Consider the following 18,683-nt stretch of genomic DNA (forward strand, 5'->3'; position numbering starts at 1 on the left):
TCATGACCCTCAGGCAGCCAAAGGCGTGAGTCGGTCTGGGGCTTGTCACTGAGGTTTCACTGGGGGCTTGTGGGGGGACACAAGGGGTGGCTGGAGCGTTGCAGGGGTCGCAGGGGGCTGTTGGTGAGACCAGGAGTTCAGGGAGAGCTGAAGGGTGACTGAGGGAGGTGGGGACTGCGAGGGTCAGGGCTTGCAGGGAGGGAGTTTCCGGGTTGCTGAATGTCTTGATTTTGGCTGGGATAGAGTTAATTTTCTTCCCAGAAGCTGGTCCAGCACTGTGCTTGGGATTGGGCAGGAGAACAACGCTGGTAGCACACATGCTGGAATTGGTGTTCAGTCGTGCTTACTCCAAGTCAAGGACTTTTCAGTGTCCTATGCTCTGCCACTGAGGGGGGAGCATGGCCAGGAGAACCAATCCGAACTGGCCTGAGGGAAGTTCTGTATCACAAAACCTCCTGCCCAGTGTAGAAACAGAGTGGTAGTGGTGGGGTGTCCGGGAGCCGCTGGTCACTGCTGGGGTACGGGCTGGGCATGGATCAGAGGGGTGGTGAGTGACTGTTGGGCATTACTGGTTTATCTTGGGTTTTGTTTCTCTCTCTCCCCCTTTCGTTACTATTAGTAGTAGCACTAATATCAGCTAAAAACCACAGGTTTTAGCTTTTCCTGATTCTCCTCCCCATCCTACTGGGAGCAGCGAGCGGCTGCTTGGGACTGAGTTCCCAGCTGGGACTAAGCCATGACAGTTTTCTTAGCGCCCAACCAGTTTGAGTCGGCTCTTCTGGCCATGCTCCCCCCTCGCTGGCAGAGCATGGTGTTACGACCCGCCCCAGGAAAAGAGGGGGGAGGGGGTAACCCAGGTTTTATCAAAAATTCCTTTGGGGTGGATTAAAGGGAAACGACACTAAATAATCGGTGTATGAAAACATATATTGATAAGATTTATTTTAACAATTTTGAATCAAGAGGTAAGTTAACATTTTTGGGTGCTGTCATAACCTTTCTGGGGAGGAGAAAAATGCATAGGGGAGAGAAAGGCGGGATAAGAGCAAGGGAGAGTAAGGGAAAGAAAAGCTGAGAGTGGACAGATGTCCATAGTCACCACCCACGGGGTCCAGCGATGAAATTTGATAGTTGCAGCTTCCATGTCTGTCGGTTGAAGTGGTGGCCTTGATCTGCTGGGGGTGAAGGAGGGAAGCCCCCACACTCCAAGAAGTTATGAATTATCATATCCATGATCAGTGTCACGGGCCATGCCTCCTGCCTCCAACCTCTCCCTGGGCCCTGCGCAAGAGCTGCTGTGTCTGGCCTGGTTCCCGCCCTTTTCCCGACTGGCGAGGGGGGATGGGCTTCTATGGGCCATCAGAGGTACAGTGCAACAGTCAAAAGCCTGCAAGCTCGGCTCTTCCCGCCTTGTTGGGCTTGACATCTGTGCTGGAGGAGGGGGGATGGGCCCAGTTGCCCATCAAAAAGTCAAAAGCCTGCAAAAGTCTCCTAGAATGCATAAATCATCAAACACTTCAGTCTCTGACACATGGGACACTGAAAAGTCCTTGACTTGGAATAAGCATGACTGAACACCAGTTCCAGCATCAGTGTGTTACCAGCATTGTTCTCCTGCCAAATCCCAAACACAGCACTGGGAAGAAAATTAACTCTATCCCAGCCAAAACCAGGACATTGGAGCATTCCAGGAAGAGGTGGGGACCCTGGGAAAGTGTGGGTGTAGTCCTTGGAGGTGGTTGTTTCAGAGAGTCCTGGGAAAAGATGGGGTCCTTGACTCCGAGGAAGGGGACATCTGGGGGATTCAAGGAGGACATAGAGTCCTGGTTACGCACCCTCCCCCACACTCTTTCCCCTTCTCTCTGCTTTACAGGGAGACTTTCTGCCAGCAGGCACCCGTCTTCCTTGATTACCTGCACAGCATCCTGCAGAAGTACCCAGATGGGGGGCAAATCCTCAAGGTGAGACTCCCAGGGAACCCACCTATCCAGACTCTCCTGCCCAGCTGGGCAGACCAACCCAGGCAGTGGGGGCAGTTGGTCCTTGCCCAGCACCAGTTCCAGGACCTTGGTTCCCAGCTAGAGAAGGTCAGTGCTTTTCTCATGGGCCTGGGACAGCCCAGGTGACCATGCACTCATTCTTAATTCCAGGAGCTGGTGCAGAATGCGGATGATGCTGGCGCTAAAGAGGTCGTGTTTGTGTCCGATGAGCGAGAATTCAGCATCAACGGAGGGGGACTGGAGGGCACCCAGGGTGAGAGGTGCTATGGGCACTGGGAGAGACCAGATGAAGCACTGGGGTGGCACTGGCTGATGCTGGGACGGACTGGGTGATATTGGTGAAGAATTGAAGAATGATCAGGGAACTGGGGGAACTGGAGCTGATGAGGGGTTTTGGGATGTTCTGAGGTCACTGAAGGGTACTGGGAAGACTCAGTGGTACTTAGGAGCATTTCATGGGACTGAGATTGTGGGAACACTGAGTCTGGGTCACAGAGCCCCCTACATGTCCCAGTTCTCCCCTAACTCATGGTCCTGGTCACCAGGCCCAGCTCTCCTGGCCTACAATGATGCTGTGATGTCACCTCAGGACTGGACAGGGATTCAGCGCCCAGGGGTGTCGCACAAGCGGGAGGATCCCCACACTGTGGGGCGCTTCGGCTTGGGCTTCACTTCTGTCTACCACCTCACTGGTGAGTAGCACCGGAAACCTCAACTGTGATTGAACTGGGGACATGGGTTTTACTGGAGGTTCTGAACTATAGGAGCGGGGGAGAACTGGGGGGTAGTGAGGTATGCAAAATGGAGGGCAGTGTGAAGTGAGGAAATCTGAAGCACCAGGAGGCTGAAGGGAGGCTAGGTGGCAGTGGAGGGCAGAGCAACAGCAGAAAACGGAGGGAGAGCTGATGAATTGGGATTAGGCTTTGGATCATGGGAAGCACTGTAGAGATGGGAGTATTGGATGGACCTTTGGGTTACTGATAGGTTAGGATGATCTGGGGAGGCAGTGGTGTCCATGTCATCCCTGTGAAGGCCTCATGGTTCTCATGTCTCCAGACCTGCCAGGTGTGTTGAGCCCCCCATACTTGGGGGTGCTGGACCCCGAATGCCGGGTGCTGCCAGGTGCTGGCAAGCGCTGGGACATCTCTGCAGCTCAGGACTTTCCCGGCCTTTTCGAGCCCTTCTGGGCTGGACTGGAAGCTGTGGGACAACACCGTGCCTCTCCCCAGGGCACCCTCTTCCGCTTTCCCCTTCGCCGGCAACCCTCAGAAATCGCTGCAGGGGTCTCCGATCCTGAGCGCATTTGCAGCCTCATCCAGACATTCCTCACTGATGGCCCTCTTGCCCTCCTCTTCCTCCGCCATGTCCGCTGTGTGGCCCTGCACCGTGTGGCCCCTGATGGGGTCCAGACACTCATGGGGACTCTTGTGGCATCCCCTCAGCCTCTCCCTGTCCCAGTGCCATCAGGGGATGAGGGGCTGAGTCTGGCGTGGTGCCTGGTGGCCTTGCATGGGAATGGGGTGGGTGACGTGAGCGAGTGGCTGGTAGCCACAGGCAGGGCCACAGAGGGGCCAGTCATGGCACTGGGCACAGGGCTAGGGTGCTGCCCAGAGCTGAGCCTGGCACGCCCCCTCCGTGGACCCTGCCAAGGGCGGCTCTGCTGCTTCCTGCCCCTGCCAGCCACTGACGAGATGGCCACGGGGCTACCCGTCCATGTCAGTGCTCCCTTCGCCCTCTCTGATGACCGCCGCCACCTCCGCTGGCCTGAGCAGGGTGAGAAGGGCGAGGAAGATGCCTGCTGGAACGCCCTGTTGCTGCTTGACCTCCTGCCCCGGGTCTACAGCCACTTGGCCGCTGTGGCCATGGCTCTACCTGGCACAGATGTCTACGGCATCTGGCCAGACCCTGAGTGCATGCCAAGCTCTGGCCGGATCTGCAGCCTGGTGACCCGTGTCTGCCAGGAACTGGCAGCTGCCCCTCTCCTGGTGCCAGCTGCAGAGGGGGTGGCAGGGCATCTGCGGGCGCCTGAGGCTGTGCTGCTGCCAGAGGCTGTGCTGCTGCCAGAGGCTGTGGGGGACGTGGCTGCACAGAAGGCAGTCCGGGCCTTGCTGGTGGCAGCTGGGGAGCCGTTGGCTGAGGTCCCAGCCCACGTGTGGAGGGCGCTGGCTTTGGCGATGCCGAAGGGCATGCGGGAGGCCACAGCGGGACATGTGCGGGAGGTGCTGCGGCGCCATGGGGCCATCGACCTCCCAGCTGCCGACCGTCTCTCCCTGCTGCGTTACGTGGTCGGGGATGGGTGCCATGCTGAGCTCCGGGGTCTCCCCCTCCTGCCTCGCGCTGATGGGACCTTCGTGGCCTTTGGAACTGCATCAACCATTGTCTACGCGGACACATCCGACTGCCCCAGGTAAGCCCTCAACCCCTGACAGCCCCATTCCCTGTGGAGCGGACAGGAGAGCCAGTTGCCCAGAGGTGCAGCTCCCACTCTTGAGCTGGAAAGGGGGACCACAGCTGAACCTGGACATTTGGGATCCTCACTGCCCTCTTCTCACCTGGTGTCACCAAGTGGGAGCTGAAGCAGGTGTCTAGGAAGCTACCTGCCCCCCATTACCCCTCTAGTCCCCCAGCACCACTCTTTGTCCCCACAGGGAGCTCCTGCCTGGCCTGATGGGGTCCTTCCTGCCTTCAGACCTGGAGCTGGGCTTGGACAGCCTCCTGCGAGGCATTGCCAAGACAGGTAAGAGAGGGGGGGGCCCTGGACTATCTTCGGTCCCCTGGTTGCCGTCTAAACACCAACACCCTCGTATAGCCTGGGGCTCCTCTGCAGCCCCAGTATCTCCCTGTATCTCCCTGTGTCTCTGGGGACTCCACTGTCCTTGCTGTTCTTCCCACATTCCCCTGTCCCCCCTGTGCTCCCTTGGATTCTGGGTGTCTTTGTGTTCCTCATCTGAAGACCAGTGCCCCCTAATACTGGTCCCCCTAATACCTCTTTTCTTTCTCAGATTTCCTTTATCTCCACCAGTCTGGGGTTTTACTGTCCTCCTATTCAGGGTATCCACTATCCCTCCAGAACCCAGGTCCTCCCATCTCCAGTATGGGGGGCCACCCATCCCCTGCAGATCTCAGGCTCTTTCCCCCACATCCTGGGTCCCCCTGTCAGGTCCCAGGTCCCATGTGCTTCTAGTCCAGCCTCTACCTCTTGCACACAGGTCTCTTCCCCAACCTGGTTCTGCTGGACCCAGCTGTGACTGTACAGACCCTGCGCTTGGCTCTGCCCCCCACCTGGACATCCCAGTCTTCAACCCCAGTGAACTGGTGCCCGGCCCAAGGACCTCCCCAGCCCCCAGCCTCCTGGTTCCCAGCCCTGTGGCAATTCCTGGCCCACCACGTGGAAGACCTGGGCCCGCTGGAGGGGCTTCCTCTCATATCCCTGTCCCCACTGGATGCCCCCAGTATCTGTCTGGCTCTGCTTATACCTGAGTCCAGTCTCATTTTCCAGGCATGGGAGGACCAGCACCTGCCACCTGCTGTGGCCTCTGTACTGGAGGTCCTGGGTTGCCCAGTGGTGCCACCGGGCATGTGGCACCGCTCCCTGTCCCGCTACGTCCTGCCTCCATCCCCCCTCAATGCCTTGCGAGCCCTGGGCAGGCAGGGGGTTGTAGCAGTGGCCTCCCGCATGGCCTCGCTGCCTGATGTGGATGTGGTCACCCTCCGACTCTACCTGGCAGATGTCCCATCCCTGACAGAGCAGGACAGGGCCACCTTGGCTGCTCTGCCTCTCTTTATGCCACTGCCCTGCTTGGCCACCCCACAGCCCACGGAGTTGGTACCGGCTAATGCCACCCCGATGCTGGAGCCAGAGCTGGAGATGCCCAGAGATGTGCTTCTGCCGGAGGCCATGTTGCAGTGCCGAGATGAAGCTGACCAGCAGCTCCTTGGGAGGCTCCAGAGGCCCCTCATCAGTGCAACCCACGTTATGCTGAAGGCCATCAAAGCCGTGGCCCAAGGCGCCTATGAGGGGCGGGCAACTGAGACACAGGCTCTGCTACTGTGGGTGCTGCAGCACGGAGAGGTTGCCTTTGCACAGAGCCCCCTGCTCCGGCAAGCCTGCAGTGAGCTGGCCTTCCTGGAGACCCCCAATGGCCCTGCCTGCCCACGAGACCTCTACGACCCCTGCGACAGCACTTTGCAGGCGCTGCTGGGACCTGAGCGCTTTCCTCCTGCTGCCTTCCACAGTCTCTCTGTCCTCCGTGCCTTGAGGGCCCTGGGCTTGCGGCACGGTGAGGGGTGTCTGCTGCCTTCAGACATCCTCTCGGCTGCAGCAAAAGTGAGTCAGGGTGACACAGTGGCTCTGGACAGGGCTGAGGCACTGATCAAGGTCTGCAACCTCCCCAAGGCACTGACTGGCTTCAGTGCTGCAGAGCTCCAGAGGCTTCAGGCCCTGCCATGGGTGCCTTGCTCCAAGTGCACTGGAATGCCTGGGCAGCCTTTCCTGCCGCCCAGGGAGCTGCGATCCACTCAGTACCAGTGCCTAGTGGGGCTTGCCATGCCCCTGACTGATGCCTTTTTGCCAGAGGCAGAGAAAGAGCTGGGGCTGAGCCAGACCACCACCAGAGAGAGTGTGGGAGCAGCTGAGAAAGCTGGCAGGGCATGGGAACATGGATAAGGTGGGTTCCGCTCTCCAGCCCATTTACTGGCACATGCAAGAAAACCTGGAGGTCTTTAGGACCGCCCCGGATGATGCTGTGGTGTGGACTGGGTCTGGATTTGTCCTGCCACGTGATGCCGTGCTGGGCTATCCTGAGGAGCTGGAGCTGGGGATGCTGGTGCCCCACGTGCCCCCTGACTTCCTGCCCTACAGCTGCCTCTTCAGTGCTTGGGGGGTGGCGGTGGGGGTGAGTGAGGAGAGGGCAGTGTCAGCCCTGCGCTACCTGAGGCAGGACATAAACACACGCAGCTCCAGAGCGGGCACTGCCACAGAGTTGCAGGTGGTCGTAGCTGTCCTGGAGTGGCTGAAGAGTCGGGGGCACCAGGGCGAGGGCACCGTGCCGGTTCCTGTGAGGATTCCGGAGGGCTCAGGCTTTGCCCTTTGCCCAGCTGCTTCTACCGTGTACCTAGACATGGAGCTGGACGATGAGGAGGATGTTCAGGAGGTGGTGCATGAGGCAGTACCATCCAGCACAGCCATATTCCTTGGTGCAGAGCTACTCAGTATGCGGGTGCTGGGGCCAGAGCCATTCACAGCCTGTGGCCCCTCGGAGCCCATCACCTTACGCCTCCGCAACATCCTCCGGGAGTATGGCGAAGAGAGCGACCTCTTCACAGAGATGGTCCAGAATGCAGAGGATGCCGGAGCTACTGTGTGCCGCTTCCTCCTGGACCTCCGGTGCTGCAGAAAGGCCACCTCTGGGCTGCTAGACCCAGGCATGGTTGCCTGCCACGGCCCAGCCCTCTGGGTCTACAACAATGCCCTGTTCACAGAGGATGACCTCCGTAACATCACGCGGATTGGGGCTGCTACAAAGGAGGGGCAGGCAGGCCGGATTGGGCGCTTTGGGCTGGGCTTCAGCTCTGTCTACCGTATCACAGATGTGCCAGCAGTGCTGAGTGGGGAGACACTGCTCATCTTTGATCCCAATGGCATCCATCTGGGCAAACACATCCCCAGGGCCGGCTGCCCTGGCATCCGCCTGGACTTCTCCAGCCGACCACGCATCCTCCGTGTCTTTGCTGAGCAGTTCCAGCCCTACCATGGTATCTTTGGGTGCTGCCTGCCTGAGCCAGGACCCTTTCTAGGGAGCCTTTTCCGCCTGCCTTTTCGCACTGAAGAGGAAGCCATTACATCGCAGATTTGCTCAGAGGCCTTTGGTACAGAGCGCATCCAGTCCCTTGGCACTGGTTTCCTTGGTTCTAACTGGCTCCTGCTGCTCTTCCTGAAGAAGGTGAGGGAGCTGTCCTTGGAGATGCTGCCAGATATGGCCTCCTCTGCAGAGAATACCATACCTCTGGCCACACTGCGGCGAAAGGAGATCCAAGACTTGGTGTCCCCTGGGGACCCCCCAGGCTGGGCGGCCATTGAGCAGCTCTCAGCCTGCGAGGAGGAATCCAAGACCATACGGCACTACTTGGTTTTGGTGTGTCAGGGTAATGGGGAACTGCTGGAATTGTTTCACCAGGACACACGGGCAGGACTCTGTCCTCCACATCCCATGGCTGGTGTGGGCCTTCCCCTTACCCTTACTGAAGATGGCAAGTGGGTACCGCGCCTGGATGGCGAGAAGGGGCAAGTCTTCTGCCACCTTCCCATACCAGTCATCTCAGGGCTACCAATCCATGTGCATGGGGCCTTCAGCATCCTCTCAAACCGCAAGGGGCTGTGGGACACCGCGGAGCGGGGTAAGTGGAACCGGCTGCTGCTCCGCAATGCTGTGCCGATTGCCTGGCTCCAGGCACTAGACCACCTCCGTGCCATGCATGAGGCAGGTGAGTTGAAGAACTATGAGTATCATCTCTTCTGGCCAGACTTTAACACTGCCCGTTACCCCTTTACAGAGGCCGTGACTGGTTTCTACCATGCTGTGGCAGCCAGGAATGGCCCCAGGCTCTTTTCTGATGGCCGCTCATGGTGCTCACTGCAGGATGCCTGCTTCTTACACCAGAATGTGGACAGACACCCCAAGCTGGGTGATGTGGCGAAGCGTGTCTTTGCCACCACTGTGCCCCATCCCCTGTTAGCTGTGGCCTTGCCAGAGCATGTGCAGAAGGGCCTTGGGAAGGCAGTGGATGCTGGCACCTATGACTGGCCCCGCTTTTACTGTGATCTCGTGCTTCCCAACTTGGAAAAGCTCTCTGCTGTTGACCGGAACCCACTGCTTCTCCATGCACTGGATATGGCCCATGATGATGTGGACAAAGTGCTGCAGACAGTGCCCTGCATTCCTGCCACCCCTCATGGCCACCTGCAGCTCATCAATCGCTTGGTGCATCCCAGAGGCCGTGCTGCCCCTTTATATGACCCTAAGGATGGGTGCTTCCCCACTGGGAATGCCTTCCTTTCCCCAGAGAGACTAAACCAACTGGAGAGGCTGGGCATGGTGAAGAACACAATGGCCCTGCCAGAGCTGCTGGAGCGGGCAAAGACCGTGCAGCTTGTCTGGACCAAGAATCGTGCTCAAGGCTGCCAGAGGGCTGCCTGTATCCTTGAGCTGCTTCAGGATGCAGTGAAGGAGAGAGTGAACAATACCCTGCAGGTTGCTTTCCAGACTGTGCCCTTCCTCCCTGGTACACTGCCCTCTGGTGAACATGTGCTGTTGCCAGCTGCCCAGCTCTACCATCACCTCCATGCCCCACTAGTGGGACTCATTCACCCTATCTTGGCTCCTAAAGCACTGGGGGAAAACTTCAGTCTCCCCAGGGAGGTTATATCCTTCTTGGGACTGGACCGGCAGATACCATCAGCTACAGTCCTTAAGCAGCTGCAGGCACTGAGCTGTAGCTCCAACTCTCTTCCTTTGGAGAACCTGCAGGACAGCACCAACTGCTGCTACAAGCACCTGAACATGCTGCTCCAGAAAGGTCACTCCAGCTGGGATGAAGTGGCTTCTGCAGTGGCCCAAGGGGAACCCTTCATCTTGGTGGGCTCCCATTTTGTGCCAGTCACAGCTGTGGCTGAGACACTGTCATTTGACGCTGTCCCATACCTTCATCAGCTCCAAAAGCAATACAAGCGCTATGGCCAACTCTGGGAGTGTGTGGGGCTGCGCCACACCTTCACCTGGGATGATTATGCCCGAGTGCTCTGCACCCTGGCAGAGACACATGTTGGAAAGCCGCTGCCTGCCCTGGAGCTGGCTCTGGCCTTGCGGCTGGTGTCTTGTGGCTTGATGGAAGATGGCAACAAGCCAGATGCCTACCAGACCCAGCGACTCTTTCTGCCTGATGAGGAGGGCATTTTGCGTCCACAGGACAAGCTTCACTTCAATGATACACCATGGATGCAATTGGACAGAGATGTCCTCCTGTGCCATAAACAGCTGTCCCGAGCTGCAGCCCTGCGCTGTGGGGTGCCTACCACACTTCACCGAGCACTGGAGAGGAGTCAGCTCATCACTGATGACCTGACCCTCTGGGCACAGCCATTTGGTGCCCGTGAAGACTTGCCAACACGTCTGAAGAACATCTTAAAGGAGTACCCAGCATCGGCTTCTGATATGGTGAAAGAGGTGCTCCAGAATGCAGATGATGCTGGTGCAGGGCTTGTGCACTTTGTGTGGGACCGCCGGCAGCACCCAGTGAAAGCCACTTTCAGTGAGAAATGGAACGTCCTGCAGGGCCCTGCCCTCTGCATCTACAATGACAGGCCCTTCCAGCAGCAGGACATTGAAGGCATTCAGCGTCTGGGGGTGGGTGGCAAGCAAGGCCGGCAGGATGTCACAGGCAAATATGGCCTTGGCTTCAACACTGTCTTCCACTTTACTGACTGCCCAGCCTTCCTGACTGGAGACAGTGCCCTGTGTGTCTCTGACCCCCATCTCTACTACGTGCCCATAGCCACAGCTGAGAAGCCTGGTGGGATGTTCGCTGTCAACCCTGAATTCAAGAAGAATTTTCCAGATGTTTATGACACCTTCCTACCCTCCCTCTTCAACCTGAGTCAGGGTGTCCTTTTCCGGCTGCCACTCCGCACTGCAGCTGAGGCTCCCAACTCCAGGGTGTCTGACATGGTCGTGCGAGACCAAGACCTTGTGAACATAGAGGAAACACTGGCTGAGGAAGGTGAGGATTTGGTGCTCTTCCTCCGACATATCCACACTGTGGTCTTCTCTGAGATCCCCCCAGATGGGAAACAGTTGGTGGAGAGGCTGCGGGTGACAACAGAGCTCACAGATGGTGATGCAGAGCTGAGACGGGGTTTTCAAGCAAGATTAAGCCACGCCATGGATGGGAACGGCCCCACCTCTGTCTCCTATATCATGAAAGTCAAAAACAGCAAGACCAAGACCAGAACTGTGTGGAGGGTGATCTCCCAAATTGGGATGCAGAAGGGGGCTGAGGAGTCTCCGGTGCTTGAGTGTCTGCCCTATGGGGCTGTGGCTGCCTGCCTGGAGCCATTGAACACAATCACAGGCAAAGCTTTCTGTACCCTCCCACTGCCGTTGAAAACTGGGCTGCCTGTGCACATCAATGCCAACTTCTCTGTGGATGCAGCCAGACGCAGTCTTCGCTGGGACAAAGGCTGCACAGAGGCAGCCTGGAATGACTTCTTGCTCCGGCACTTGGTGGTTCCACTATACTGTGACTTTCTCACCAGGCAGTGGAAAGCCTTGGGGCCAGAAGAGCTCCGGTACAAGTCCCTGAATCTCTGCCAGCAGCACCTGGACTTACACTTCCTCCGGTTTTTCCCTATTGTGACAAGGGTGCTCCCTATCTTTCAGGACATGGTGAGGGAGGTCTATAAGCACCTGAGTCATGCACGCCTGCCCCTGGTGCCTGTGTACCACGAGAAGTCACCTGGCAGCACGGTGACAATAACCTGGGCATCTCCAGGTGGAAAGGATGTGCTAACAGAGCCATACTTTCTTGAGGTGACGCCAGACCCAGATGTTCAGAAGGTGCTGCAGCACCTGAACATGAAACTGGTTCCAGCATTCACCCACTTGCGGCAGATCCATGAGCAGTTCATTGAAGCCCAGGTGAGCGCTGCTGCCTTAAGCCCCGCCTCTGTCCAGTGCTTCCTCAAGGCCCTGGCTCTGCCTGTGCCTTGCAAGGTGGCTGAGACATCCCTGGGGACCCCGGAGAGCTGCTCCATCCTGCTGAAGTACTTAGCAGGATGGAGCAGGTACTCCCACGGTGCTCCCAAGGATGTGGACAAGGAAGAACTGGAAGGCTTGCCCTTGCTAGCCACACAAGATGGTTATCTGAATACTCTCAGCGTCCGTCATCCAGTCTTCAAGAACTCCTTTGCCCACCTCTTCCCCCACCACAAGCACCGCTTTGCCCAAAAGTGTGTTCCTGATTGGATCCCACCTTGCTTTGTGAAGGAGCTTGGCCTCCCAGAAGCCACACCACTCATCCAGGAGGCACTGGGTCAGCTGAAGTGGACCCCAGAGGGGGAAAAGTGGCTCAAGGGACTGTGGACCTTCTTTGACAGTTTTGTCCACACACAGGGAAAGGCCTCAGTGGAGTTGGATGCAAACATGAAGTCATTCATGGATCATCTCCAGGACATGGCAGTGCTGCCTATTCAGGGGAATAAGACAGACTCAAAGCACCTAGTGCCACTATCCTCCCTCTCCAGAGTTCTTTTTAACTGTCACTCAGAAGTGGAAAAGGTGCTGCACAAACTGGGCATCCCTATGCTCCAGTGGTCCCTGCTACCCTTTGATTTTGCCCACCTCTGCTTGAAGCCAAGGGCACTGCAGGTCACAGAGCCCAGGGCTGTAGTGGCCCACCTGGCAGACACTGGAGCTGATCTTTGCTGGGGGGACTTAAAGGAGGAGCATGTGACTACTCTGCTGTGCTTTGTGCAGGGAAAGCTGGATTCGTGTGCACTGGAGCAGCTCCGGCTCCTGCCTCTCTTCCGGAAATTTGGTGGGGGCTATGTAGCAGTGGCTGCCTACCGCAAGGTACTGTTGCTCCACAGACAGTACCTGGAAGTGCCCCTGGGTGCCCAAGCCCTGTACAACCTGGACAAAGACACGGTGCTGCTCACATCAGACCCAATCCACAAGCGGCTGGCCAAGGATTTGAAATGGGAGGACACTGATGACCGAAAGCTCTTCATCACCGTGGTGCTACCCCGGCTGTCCCAGCTCACTCAACAAGACCTTATGGAAGCTGTACGGTTGTTCTTTGTCCTGCAACCCATCTGTGATAGTCAGACCAGGAAGGCTGTTGTGGCAGCATTTCAGAATGTGCCCTTTATACCTGATGCCCGTGGTACACTGCGCTTAGCCTCCTACTTTTACATCAATGCGCCCTCCTTCCGCACTCTGGGGCTCCAAAACCGCTTTGTGCCTAAATCTTTCTTTAAGGAGCTAGGGATGAATTTGGCAGTTGAAGAGTTTCTGTTAGAGGCAGGGGTCCGCACCAGTCTCTCTGTAGAGGATTTTGTGGCACTGGCCCAGGAGATAGAGCATGAAGCTGCTCAGGCTACCTGCCACACTGCAAATCTGCTGAAGCGACAGGAGGAGATGCTCAAAGAGCTTGAAACCCTGTTGGAAAATACTGAATCAGCAGGTTTCCCAGAGCAAATTGCCTCAATCCACTTCCTGCCTCCACTGGCCATCCCCCAAAGCTTGAGCAACCTCCATCCCCCTTTTGCAACCTGCATTAAGCCTGTGGCCCTGAAGGGCAGCATTTACCACTGCCAAAATGTGGCTGAGCTGCTGTGGACATCAGCCACCATTCTGCCAGAGTCCCTTGAACTCGAGAAGAAGTTCCTGAAGGCCATGGGAGTCCTTGTAGAGGTACCCACTGCCCTGGTGGTGACCAACCTGGAGCATGTGTGCAGGGCAGCCTGCCAGACGCCACAACAGGTGATCACACGGGCCAAAGTGCTCCAGAACATGTACAGCTTCTTGCAGACTCGTCTGAAGGAGGTGGATGCAGAGCACCTTGCTGAGCTGCCTGTGGTGCTGACCAAGTCAGGAGACATGGCCAGGCCACGGCAAGTGGTGACATCGCTCCCAGATGAGGCTGACTTTTACCCCTACCTCCTCAAGCCTGACCCACATGTGGCTGTCTTTGGAGACCTCCTGCAACACCTTGGGGTAGTGACGTTCCCCACACTGACTCACTACAGCCATGTCCTGGCCCAAATCTACCAGGAGAGCCATGTCAGTGGGACCCTCACTAGTGTTCAGAAGAAGGTGGTCCTGCTGGCCACACGGCACTTCTTCCAGCTGCTGCGGGAGGCACCAGAGCCCCCTGATTGTTCTGCTGTGGCTAAGCTGTACCTACTGAGCACTGCTGACTGCCTAGAGCCATCCCACAGGCTGTGCTTCAATGACTGCCTGCCCTCAGAGACTGCTCAGGCCCTGAAGAAGACCTTTTTGTTCATGGCTGACCTGCCAGTGACAGGATGTAATGCCAGGTGGCTGCTGCAAATGCTACCACCACACCTGCGGCCACGGGCACTCTCAGAGGTGACAGAGCAGCAGCTGGAGGAGGGCAGTCCATGGCCATGTCGCTATGGCTCTCACTGCCCTGGGCAGAGGCGTCTGCAGACTCTCCTGGTATCACCATGGTTTAGATTGGGGCTGGTGTCCCTGCTCCAGTGGCAGAGCCACAAGGCTGTGATGGGAGTGGACGGGGATGGTGGCTTTGCAGTGGAGCAGCTGAAAGTGCAGTGCTGTGAGAACATCTGCACTGTGCTGCTCCACAATGGGACAAAGGTGGAGGGCAGCTCCCAGTCACGGGTCATCCATGTGTGCCTGTCAGGTGGTGCCCAGCGGCTCCTCTACATCCGGCATGCAGAGATGGTGCTGAACCGGTACCAGCTGAGGGTCCTGGAGACACTAGCACAGGAGATCAATAACATGCTGGGTGGACAGCTGGAGGCATCTGCCTTGTCCGTGCTGCGTGAAATGCTAGTCTGCCAGGAGCCACAGGATGTGGCCTTTGTTATGGAGGAGAACAATGTGGCACTGGTGGGTGCTGCACCAGAGCTGGAGAAGAGGCTGCAGGAGGAGGCTGTGGCAGAGGGGAAGCCATGGAAGGTGAGTGGCGATGTGGATCCTGGCCTTGCAGCCTTGAGGCCACTGCATGATGTCAGGTGGCCAAAGGTGTTGCAGGAGCTCTGCGTCCAGTACGAACCTGTGAGCACTGCCCAGAACCACTGGGGACAGAAAGGTTGTGGCTCCAGGCTGAGCACTGAGGAGCCCATGGCCCTGACTCCGTCCATCCCCGAGGCCCTACGGTGGCTGCGTCAGGCCACGAGTGACCTGCAGGCAGCCCACAATGACATTCGGCGCTGCTGCCCCAACTGGGTCCTCTTCAAAGTGCACCAGGCCCTGGAGAAGGCACTGGTGGCTGCTGTACTTTGCCGTGGTGAAGCCTTTGAGGGCCTGGGAGGGCTGATGGGCCTTGCCAAATGGCTGGAGGCGAAAGAGCCAGAACTGGGGGGCCTGGTACTGGACATGCAGTGGTTATGTAAACAGGGCATGGATGGAAAGGCCACACAGTACCCAAATTACCACCCTTTCCCCATGACCCCCAGCGAGGCCTTCCCCAGTGTGGATGAAGAGGAGGTCCTGAAGCAGGCACAGAAAGTGCTGGGGACATTGAAGGACCATGTGGGCAGAAAGTGAGGATGTCCCCAGAGAGGGTCACTGGCAGCTGTGCTAAGGGACCACCATGGGCCCACCAGAAACCCACCATGGACCTGTTGTGGACTCATCATGGACTTGCCACAGGCCTGTCACAAGCAATTTCAGACTGTCCAGGCCTGGTAGGAGAGCTTTGGAAGTAGATTGGCAAGGCCACTGGATGTTGCGGGGTAGCCTGTGCCATTGGCATGCCTTGAGAGCAGGGGAAATAAAGTACAATAATAAATGTTGCAGTGCTGGTAGACCCTTCACTGACAGTGGACTCAGAGGACATGGAGAGGTCATGGGTGGCTGGTGGTGTGTGGAAGGTGGAGATGGTGATGAAGGGGTTTAGAGAACTGTCGGCAGGGGCGCTGTTGGATCACTGGAGCAGCAGAGCCTGCAGCGCTCTGTGTTGCCAGCAGGAACCCCAGAGCACGGGAGAAGCCGACAATGGAGATTTTCCCCCCACACCGAGGAGGGGAAGGGGAAAAGGGGAAAGAAGGGCAGGTTCTTCCCATGAAAAACTCATGCTGTCTGCAGCTGGCTGTGGCCAGGATTTCCCTCCCCCCCCCTTCGTCAATGGGCACAAACCACTGCCAAAATACGGGAGCAGAGGAGGGAAAAGAGCGACCCCCTACCCAAAAAGTTCCTCTGCAGGAGGGCCAGACCTCTCCAGCGAAGTCTGAGCAGGTCTGGGCTGGGGGCAGAGCAGAGTGCAGGCAAGTTGAGGCCAGAAAACAGCCAGATGACCAAGCCAAGAGCAAAACAGCCCCGGACCTTTTCAACACACACCTTGCCTAAGTTAAGACAAAAGCCCCATGTCCCTGTTTCCAAGGAGAGGAGGGAAAGAAAAAAAAACTCATCACCCCCCCAGCCCTAGAGAGGGGCATCAGCTTGAAATGCGGTCCTGCCAGTTAGTTCAGCATCTTTCTTTTACAGTGGGACAGGGGAAAGAAAAATTCCTGCTTGGATTTTTAGAACAAGTAAACTTATGACAGAGGAAAATCCCATTGGTCAGAAGATCACTCACCAATTACTGTCACAGTAAGAACAGACTCAACTTGGGGAAATTGATTTAACTTATTACCAATTAAACAGAGTAGGAAAATAAGAAATAAGAACAAACCTGAAAACACCTTTCCCCCACCCCTCCCTTCTTCCCAGGCTCAGCTTCACTCCTGGTCCTTGTAACTCCTCCCCCTAACCACTGCAGGAGATGGAGAATGTGGATTGGTGTCAGCTCATAACACTTTGTCTCATCTGGTCCTTCCTCCTCACACTGTTTCCCTGCACCAGCATGAGGCTGCTTCCATGGGAGGCAGTCCTGCACTAAACTTCTCCCATGTGGATCCTTCCCACAGGCTGCAGTTCTCCAAGGACTGCTCCACTCTGGGTCCCTTTCCATGGGTTGCAGTCCTTCAGGGACACACTGCTCCAGTGTGGGTCCCCCACAGGTGACAGCTCCTGTCAAGTCCTGCTCCTGCATGGACTCCTCTCCACAGAGCGTAGCCCCTGCCAGGAACCTACTCCAGTGTGGGCTCTTAACAGGCTGCAGCTTCTTTCAAGGCATCTCCACCTGCTGTGGAGTGAGGTCCTTCACATGGGGCTGCAGGTGGGTATCTGCTCCTCCACTGACCTCCATGGGCTACGGGGCAAAATTCTGCCTCACCATGGCAGGATTGCTCTGCCTCACCAGGCTTCTTGAGTACCTGGAGTACCTCCTACCCCTCCTTCTTCCCTGGCCTTGGTGCCTGCAGGGCTGTTGCTCTCTCATCTTCTCGTCCCTCCCTCCCTCCCAGCTGCCGTTCCACAGCAGTTTTTACCCCTTTTTAAATCCATTCTTGCAGACACTACTAGCATCACTGACGGACTCAGCCTTGGCCAGCAGCAGCTCTATCTTGGAGCCACCTGAAGCTGGCTCTCCATGACATGAGGGCAACTTCTGGTGTCTTCTAACAAGGAACACCCCTGCAGCCCCCTGCTACCCAAACTTGGTCATGTAAAGCCATGTTGTGGTTTGAGAGCCCATTATCCCCCCCTGGAGCTGGAAGATGGCTAGTTCCAGGGGTGGAATTCCAGTGTAGAGCCAATGGGAAGCTTGGTACGCCTCTGCGGAAATGATGTATTCTCATAAATCGGAAAAGAAGCTTGTTGGTGCAGTTGGCATTAGAGAAGCCATGGGGTAGAGACAGCAAAGGGGCTGCAGGGCCCCTCAGGGGCCAGAGGGCTTTCCCCCTCCTGGCTTTGGCCCGAGGCAAGTGCAGCACTGAAGCCGAGCTGAGCCCCTAGCTAAGACATGCAGCAGCCAGAAAGCGAAAGAGAGAAACTTCCCAGGAGTTCTCTGGCTGGCCTCACCGGCTCCCCTCACTGCAGGGGGAGGGGTGGTGATTGTCTGGTTGGATCCTGTGGCAAGCACACCATGGAGTAAAGCAGTGCCTGAAGCAGAAGCAGCAGAGGCAGCAGAGCTCAGGCAGCAGACTCGAAGCAGCACCAGAGAGAAAGGCAAGCTGGAATGTTTCTGGGGTGGGACTGACCCAAAAACTCCAGAACCTTTTGGCCTAGGGAAGGGGTGGACCTCTTAGAGAGGTTCCCCGAGAGCTTGCTCCCCGAGGAATGGGACCTCCACGGAACTGGGAAGAGACTCAGAACTTTAACCCCTGTAACCCGTGATGTTGACCATGGTGAGGTGAGTTTGTCCCTACTTGCAACCTATGGGTGAACCCTTGGGTGAAACCAAGTGGCCAGTGGGGGGGTCAGAGAGGCTCCCCGCACCCTGATGGAGAGAGAAAGAAATTTTTCGTCTACAACAAATCAGAAATGCTGCCTTAAGAGACACTTCCAAGTGCCGCAGAATTAATTTGGAGCTGTGGCCCTGAGAGTGAAGGAGAGACTTCTTCTCCTCCTGGACTTTATGGGGGAAGAAGGGGTGATGTTTGTAAATACATTGTTTTATCATAGGAGAATTAGTTAGTATTGTTGTATATATTACTTTATAGTTTCTATTCTGTTAGCAATAAATTTTGATATAATTTTCCCATACTGAGTCTGTTGCCTGTCTGAAAACTTCTCTCAACATTTTAGCAAATTTGTGGGGGTTTGAAAAATTGGTTTTGGGTCTCAAACTATGTCAGCCCAATACAAGGATGATGAGATTGTATCAAGGGGAGCATGGGGGACTTGAGAAGGCATGAGGCAGCAAGAGGAGCTTGAAGTTTCAATGGGCTGGAGTCATTGCCATAGGCCCAGAGACCATCACCAAAGTCATAGTGTGATTCTGTTGGTATGAGGCCAAGTGCAAGGTCCTGGACCTGGGTCAGGGCAATCTCAAGCACAGTTTGGGCAGAAAATGGATTAAGAGCAGCCCTGAAGAGAA

At 56.6% G+C, this 18,683-nt stretch overlaps 1 protein-coding gene across 1 annotated transcript; it reads left to right on the forward strand.

Annotated features, from left to right (window-relative positions):
* Positions 1 to 2: 2 nt before the first annotated feature.
* LOC103767392 (sacsin-like) lies at positions 3 to 15,682 on the forward strand. Its single transcript, XM_029965314.1, is given in 8 exon segments — positions 3 to 25; positions 1,874 to 1,961; positions 2,151 to 2,253; positions 2,546 to 2,692; positions 3,057 to 4,407; positions 4,649 to 4,737; positions 5,210 to 6,602; positions 6,604 to 15,682. Coding segments are annotated over 8 exon segments (11,901 nt in total). The 3' UTR covers positions 15,311 to 15,682.
* Positions 15,683 to 18,683: the final 3,001 nt, after the last annotated feature.

Source organism: Manacus vitellinus, unplaced genomic scaffold (assembly GCF_001715985.3).
Source record: "Manacus vitellinus isolate BGI_N305 unplaced genomic scaffold, ASM171598v3 scaffold_97_pilon, whole genome shotgun sequence".
In the NCBI taxonomy this organism is placed as follows: domain Eukaryota; kingdom Metazoa; phylum Chordata; class Aves; order Passeriformes; family Pipridae; genus Manacus; species Manacus vitellinus.